The sequence below is a fragment of the Dunckerocampus dactyliophorus genome, chromosome 13 (genome assembly GCF_027744805.1).
Source record: "Dunckerocampus dactyliophorus isolate RoL2022-P2 chromosome 13, RoL_Ddac_1.1, whole genome shotgun sequence".
Lineage (NCBI taxonomy): Eukaryota > Metazoa > Chordata > Actinopteri > Syngnathiformes > Syngnathidae > Dunckerocampus > Dunckerocampus dactyliophorus.
The window spans coordinates 8,564,974-8,572,779 of record NC_072831.1 but is presented as its reverse complement, the minus strand read 5'-3'; the positions used below and the strand labels follow the sequence as shown (position 1 = coordinate 8,572,779).

The window sequence follows — 7,806 nt, the reverse complement described above, 5'->3', positions numbered from 1 at the left end:
TCATTCATTTCTTGACTCTTGTTTATATCCACACAGCACCTTTATAGCAACGACATGACTAGCTCAAACACGCTAGCAGGCTAACAAGCCAGCACATGCTAGCAAGCTAACCAGTTAGCTTTTAATACTGCATACTACATACTTTTAATACTAGATGATTAGAGTTAAGTATAAATTATATGTATGCATTGTAAATACCAGTATAAGTAACATTATTAACCAAATAAGGGGTGTCCAAAGTGCAGTATAGGGTCCATTTGTGACTAGGGTTGTCAGCTCCCAGAAAAATAAATGACACCAGTTGGCAGGGCCGACCAACCCAACCAACCTGTGTGAAACAATGTTTATACTATTTGACACACCTGAATGTAATTTGATGCATGTTTTGGAGTCATAAATATACATGGAAAATAAACTGTTCAATAATTCAATTTCTAGCTCAAAATAACAAAATGAACTGAATAAAATGAAAAAAATCTTAAAGTCATTCAATCCCAGCCATTTTTCAAAAGACAACCCCTGCAGTTCCGGTCATTTTAGACGATTTGGACTGATACAACCAACGATAAAGCCTCATTTTCGAGGGGAATCCCCGGTCACAGTGACAGGTTTTCACGGCTGCGCCGTGCGGGCATTGGAACACCAATATAAATGGAATCTTCAATATGAAACACTTTTAATACACGAAATAATCATCAAACTGACTTATATGTTCATGTGATGCACACAGAGCAATGAACAACTTTCAGCTCCATTCTCCTTGAGCCATGAGGCGTTCACGCGCACTCGTAATTGTGACCACTTTGGGAACCTAGGGTGTATGCAAACCATGGCAAACCAAGTCTTTGCAAATAATTTCAATGTAATTCGAAACATATGTGCACCGGGGCTTAGACTAACCGAGGTTCCAATGTATATAGACGAGAGTCAGAAGGGGTACATTGACGTGGGCTTTATTAATGTGACCTTTCACCCCAGCATGTGTGCTAAAAGATGGCCGTCAAAACAGCCCCAACGAGCAATAAAATCCTCAGGTGTCAGCTTCTAACAATAACTACAGCAGCAACAAGTTACTGTAAAAACACGCTTTGTGCGGAAGGAACAACACCATACACACACACACACACACACACAGGGTCACAGGTGGGCTGCAGTCGGCTTCCTCCCTGTAATTAAATTCTCTCTCCCACCTGCACTACACAAGCACATCTGACTACAGGTAATTACAAGGAAACACACACACACACACACCCTCAGCAGGGAGTATGTGTGTCATCCATCTGTGTGTTTGCTATAAATGTAAAAAATAAATAACAGTGACACATGCTGGTCTCAGCAGGAAGTGGAAACAAGATGGATGAATTTGTCACCAATGAAAGCTGAGATGTTGTCATTCGTCTTCTTGGACCACGATGATACTGAATCATAAGCCCCGCGCCCAAAATGATTCATTATAGCCGCCATAATGGAGCGATGTGTGTCATGTGACCTGTAACAAGCAGGTTCTGACCAAGTAAAGTTGAATTCAATTAGTGTGCACTAACTAGGAAGGAGGCGTGCTGCTTTGCTATTGGCTCGTTTAAAACGTCTTCACTGTTTACACCCATTGTAGAGAGAGATGAGCATTTTATTTGTGTGTGTGCGTGATGTTCCTCACGGGAGTGGTCTCCACAGACGCGCCTCAGTTATTCCTTAATGAATTGAATGACAGAAATGCCAGCCTACATCAACACACACCACGACCCTACTCTGTCTCATTTAAATCACGGACGGACACACACTACAACACAAAGGAGCATGAGGATGAGGGGCGTGAGGATCAGGATGATAGAAAATGGCAATATTAATGGAGGTGATGAGAATGAATAATGCAAATGAGAAGGTTGGAGGATGAGAATCCTACGATGAAAAGGATGCCATGTTAGGAGGGGGCCTGAGAATTAGGAACTATGGTGGAAGAAGGAAGATGTGAATAATAATGGATGGTAAGGATATACAGATTTAAATGAGGATGAGAATGGTGACGACTGATGAAAATATTGAGGGTGAGAATCCTATGGGGAGGGGGATGGCATGGTAGATGAGTATGGAGGAGGAAGATGACAATGATGAAGGAAATACATGTTAAAACAAGGATGGATGAGGATGGTGAGGTGACTTTGTTGAGAATGAATGATGATGACCATGACGATGACCATACCATATGGCAGGAGTGTCAAACTCAACTGCACAGGGGGCCAAAACTCACGGCCTACTTTAGGGTGTGGGCCAAACTGGACATTACTCCCCACCCCACAAATTTGTATCTTTCTTATTTATCCTGAAAGTAAAACCTTCTTGTCCTTTTAACCAACATGATTGGTGAATGAAGCACACTCATATGCATCATCAGTGCACACACACAGATGCTCGTTTGAAGTTGCCAACATGACAGGATATAGCCCAATAAACCATATAATGCACTCCTGTGCTTGTTTTCAGGTTGTGCATGGACACTTTTTTTATTTTTATTTTTTTAAACATGGGAGTGGGGGAAATGTGCAAGTTTTCGTTTCTGTTCATTCCTGCTTGAAATATCCACTTTCCAATAGTCTGCGGATATAAAACTATGGTTGTTTTGACGTGGTTGTTCATTTCAATACTGACTGTTGATCGACCACCTCTTTGTCATTCTCTCAATGTCCGGGCAAAAGCAACTGAATTTTATATCAACACAAAGACATCACAATCCATGAGATGTGTAACCCGAAAGAGTTTGCAACTGTGGAATGGGCAGAGTATGCATTTCCCCAGCATGCTTTGCGTTAAAAATTTGAGTTAAAATGAGCACTTTTGACTGTCTTATGCTTCTTTAAGGTGTTATTTTGTACAGATGGGTTGTAATAGTTAAAGTGCTGCTGTTTTTGGCCGTGTACACTTAAATTATTTTGACTTTTTGTCTGAATCTGGCACCCTGTTTAGGAGTGGTTGTGAATTTCATGCCATCTCCAATATTGTTTCCGCTTTTAAAATGAAAATGCCAGAGGAGTAGTTTATTTATTTCCAAACAGTTGCACAGGCTGGATGAAACTGCAGCGCGGGCTGGATTTTGGAGTTTGACACATGTGCCATATAGGCTGGACGATGACGAGCATACTGTAGACGAGGTTGAGTATGCTATGAGGAAGATAAGCAAATGTTAGATGCAAATGAGAGGGCTGGTGATGAGAATGTCTGATGAGGATAATGGAGGATAATAAATAAGAGACTGGCATGAGGACATGAGAAATTCTAAGACAGACTGAATAAATGTTGTTTGGAGCATGAGGAATTACTGAGGCATGTTGATGTGTTAAGTGAGACAAAAAGGGCCAGGGCCACAAAGACGACCAGAATGGCCATAAAACCTCAAATTGTGAAAGGTTTTCTGGTGGTTAAAAAAAAAAAAAAAAAAAAAAAGGTAAAATGGTGTCAGGTTGCACAGAAAGTCATTTCACACTTTTCTCAGCAGTAAAAGTCCTGAGGAGGCGTCGCTTTACGGCATCTAATGGACCGCTAATGAGTCTCCTTTAGGTGCACTCGCAATGAACCGCCGGCACTAATTGAATCTTTCCTCGTTAAGAAGCGGCTCGTTAAGCTTCACGCTTCTTATAACAAGGCACAGCCCGAGGTCACGCTCATTACAACAGACTGTGCTAATTCAGCCGCGGGAACGTTCAAATGTAGCTTCGTTTTTGGCAGGGAATTAAAAAAAAAAAAAAAAAGTTCTTTGAATTGAAAGTCAACTTTTCTCATTTAAGTAAAACACAAATGGTACGTCTCAATTGGTGCACTTGCATACTTACACAAACTTTTGAGTGTACAGTAATCCTTCATTTATCGCAGTTAATTGGTTCCAGATCTGACCGTGATAAGTGAATTTATGCAAAGTAGGATTCTTTCAAACATTTTCGTAGATAACAGCATAGAAAACCTATTTCCGACCTTCTAAAGATGGGTTTTAACATTATTAGAGCCCTGTAGACAGGAAGTAACACCCCTATAGTGACCTTTACACTCATATTATGCAATATAGTAAATGTGTTTCGGGCGTGTGGAGGATTGGAAGTGACCTCTGGGGTTCAGAGCTGAGTTTTAGAATGGAGTGAATTACGGCCGTAACAGTATCCCGCGTTATTATGATAATTGTTACTTTTGTGTTACTTACTGACACCTAGTGACCATTGTCGAATACTACATAGCATCATGTCCGAATGCATTTTCATTTGAAGCAAGCCAGAAAAAAGACTTTTGAATGATTGTACAAGGGAGAAGTGGGGAGGGGAAGCTCGCAGATATTTTATGGGACAATCCAAACGTTGGTGATAATGCTCGAGTGGCTGCAATTCACCACTAAAAAGAATAATAAATATCGTAATTGTCATTTCCAGTAAATGTACGACAACAAAAATGGACTACACTGTCAAAATTCACACACTCTGGAACACACAGTGTATACAGAATACTTACTGTAGTGCACTGATGGAATTATTCCATTTGAGACAACAAAACAGTCAAAGAAAGAGAATAAGACCAGTGTTCATTATTCATATATTTACCAGCACCTCCCGTTCATACATGCATGTCATGTGACCTCACTGTCACATCTCCAGTGTCCTCTTTCCAACACAAAAATTATAAAAGCCTAAATAAATATCAATATTAAAAAAAAAAAAAAAACCTGTCTGCTTGCTGGACAACATCCTTGAAGCTAGTCCGGAGAAAAAGAATTCACGAGGAGCGAAAATAACATTTTCAGAATATCATCAAACAAACGCTCCCTAAGATGCTAATAAATAAATGAATTAAAGGGCTAAATAAATAAGGATTGCCTCTGTATGGATTATGGTTTTCACCTAAACAGATTGTTGACCTTCCTTTCGAATAACGGAACCTTCTGCCAGCGTTTGTCGCAGGACCTCTAGCAGGTAGGGTCCATCATTGCCACTCTTCTTCTTCAAAGCTGCTGTATGTCACAGAGAGCGGCTGCCTAGAGTGTGCTAACTTTCCAGTGTATTATACATCTTATTGCTCACCCTCTTCCTGTGTTGAATACTTAGCCATGCCCTGCATAATACACACACACAATATTTGTTTGTCAGCTAGTGATAGCAATATGACAAAGTTTAGCTACTAGCGTTAGCCATCATTGAATGTGTAGCCAGTCATAACAACGTGACTGCAATTTGTTGCTCGCCTCTGTCAGACTGCTTTTAGGTGCGTACGCGAACACCAGAAAGCTGTGAGTCCGCACGACAATTTATTCCATTTTTCCTACAGTTTAACTTGTAGTTGTGAAAGATGACACATTTTTTGCGCAACCTGTTCTCTTAAACCACTCTTGGTAACATGTCAGCGTTGAATAGCAGGACATTATATACCTGTAGTGTTCTTTTTGGTTTCAAAAAATGGTGACACACAGCAGCTTTAAGTGGACGCATGTTACTTCCTGTTTCAAACAGCCGAGCCAGTGTCACATGAACCACTTGAAGCTTTGTGTTTATTTACAATGTGAAATCCCGCCACTTGTTGTTATGGCGATTATGTCTAGTCAAGTGCAGGTTCAAAGATTGTGAAGGAGACGTCCTTTTGTCGTTTTAAATGCAAATACATTTTTATGTCATGTTGCCGCCTAAGTCCCTCGTTTGCGTGACGGCACCCCACTGTCATCTCAGTCATCTCACCCGCGTCTCTCAGAGTGCGGTAAGATTGTGTCCCAGTTTGTAAACGTTGAATATGTGCAAAGTGGACCCCAACGGGAAAAGAAGTCATCGCTAGAAGGCGTCATCGTAGTCATCGCAGCCATAATCTACAAAACAGGAAGAAAAAGATTTAAATTAAAGAGGGCGCCCTTAATAGCCGACCTGGCTGTACTGTTTTAAGGCTGACCTGGACCTGTTCGGTAGAGACAGACTTTTCCCGCAGGATTTAATTAACTTGTTTTATTGCGGAAAAGTCAGAGAACTTTAACAGCCAGACGCCCCCACCCCTCCACCCCACCCGAGAGTCCCACTTATTAAAATACCATCCCAACGAGTGTGTGCGCTCCAGACGTCTCACAGCGAGGTGACGCTAAGTGACTCAGCTAATTGGAGCTAATGACATTTAAATGCGCGTGACCTTCCACTGACCTTGACTGCCCATCAGCTCCATGGCGCTGACACAGGTCTCCTCGTCCTGCTCATCCTCCTCCTCCTCCGCCGCTGCGCCGTCTTCGTAGACCACCGGGCCGCTCTCCACCAGCACGGAGGGGGGTGTGGGGGCGGTGGCTGGCACAGGAAGGGGGGCGGGGCTGGAAGTCTGAGCAAACATGGAATATTATGGGAGATATCTTTAATCTAGTTGAAAGGGGGGGGGGGTGTTTGGAAGGCAGCAGGCCGGAGTTGATATCTGCGACGCCTCGCTTCATTTCCACAATGACACTGCCAGTAATAAACATGGCCAGCACGCTTGTGTGTTTGCATGGTTTTTCATCATTACTTGTGTTGGCTGTTGACGAGCAGAAGACAAAAGAAGCAGAAGACAAAAGCAGCAGCCTGACGAACTGATAAAATAACTGATGTCCATTGCTGGAAAGAGCAAGTTTAATTGTTTGTCAAAAACTTGTTTGTCAAGGTCTTTGTTGTAGTGAGTTGATTCAAGATGTACAGTGACGAAAGTAAGTATTTGATCCCCTGCTTTTGTAAGTTTACCCCCTCACAAAGATATGAACAGTGTATTATTTTGTGGCTGGAAAAAAAACAAAATTGCAGGCTTCCTATGGATTTGACATTTCAAAATTCCATACTTTCTCCAGACGCAGTACATTTTTGTGCATCATTAGAGCTGCAACAATTAATCGATGACTCAATGATTAATCAGTTATCCAACTAATCAACAACTATTTTGGTATTCTGTAATGATTTACTGGAAAACATATTCCTGTATGTTGATGGCTGTGCATTTATTTATGAACCCTAAGCTTACACCAGCTGACTAGAAAAAAACTATTTTTTTTAATAAGATTGGAGTTTTTACAGAGATCAAAACCCTTACTGTATTGGAATACATTCGGATATTTGATTCATCACCCACTAAAGTGAGACACACACTTCCTCGCTCCATTACACAGTATTGTCTGCTGGAAATGACCAGCTACTGATTATTGCGCTAAAATGTTTTTATTTTCCATCTTAACGCACAGCGATGTCTTTCTGCAAATTAAATAAACCCTGTATTAAGTCATGTTAACAGTCGTAATAAAATACCTACACATTTGTCAGTAAGCATAATTAAGAGAACGCTAGCCCTCCACACGGGTAATGTTATGTTTGTAAGGTACGGTAACGTTTATATCATTGATACGCTAATTGCTACGTTAATTTTACTTTGCCTCGGGTCTTTCGCTCCATTCTGGGTGTCTTCGGAGTTGCTACAATACTGAAGATGTGCTTTTGTGTGTGACTGCTGACATCTGTTCTCCACCTTTTTTTGCCGCCAAAACAAAAGAGCAAATCAGGAGGGGACTTAATGTCAGCTGACTGACTACCTTTGCGATCAGCGCAACGGGCACCCTGATATAGCATATATGTCCATTCATACACTGTATTACTTAACATTGTTTTCACTTTAAAAAATAAAAATAAATAAATTTCCAAGGTGGGTGGCTTTTAATTTACCGTGGCGTTGCACCACGATTCATTACATGTAGCGAGAACCCTGACATGTCATGGTGTTCAACTTGCTGTTTAGCCTGAAATGCTCTTACACGTTCAACATATCTGTGTTTGTGAATTTTGTTTTCCTTCT

The 7,806-nt window shown here is 41.2% G+C and overlaps 1 protein-coding gene across 3 annotated transcripts in view; it reads right to left on the bottom strand.

The window, feature by feature from the left end:
• Nucleotides 1-4,345: 4,345 nt before the first annotated feature.
• The window catches only part of brf1a (BRF1 RNA polymerase III transcription initiation factor subunit a), a 63,210-nt gene continuing 59,749 nt past the window's right edge, over nucleotides 4,346-7,806 (bottom strand). For all 3 annotated transcript variants that reach the window (XM_054796556.1, XM_054796558.1, XM_054796557.1), the window contains 2 exons: nucleotides 6,150-6,318; nucleotides 4,346-5,827 (listed from right to left, as the gene is read on the bottom strand). In XM_054796556.1, the coding sequence (XP_054652531.1) occupies nucleotides 5,793-5,827; nucleotides 6,150-6,318 (204 nt within the window). In that variant the 3' untranslated portion in view covers nucleotides 4,346-5,792. The remainder of the gene's footprint in view (nucleotides 5,828-6,149; nucleotides 6,319-7,806) is intronic.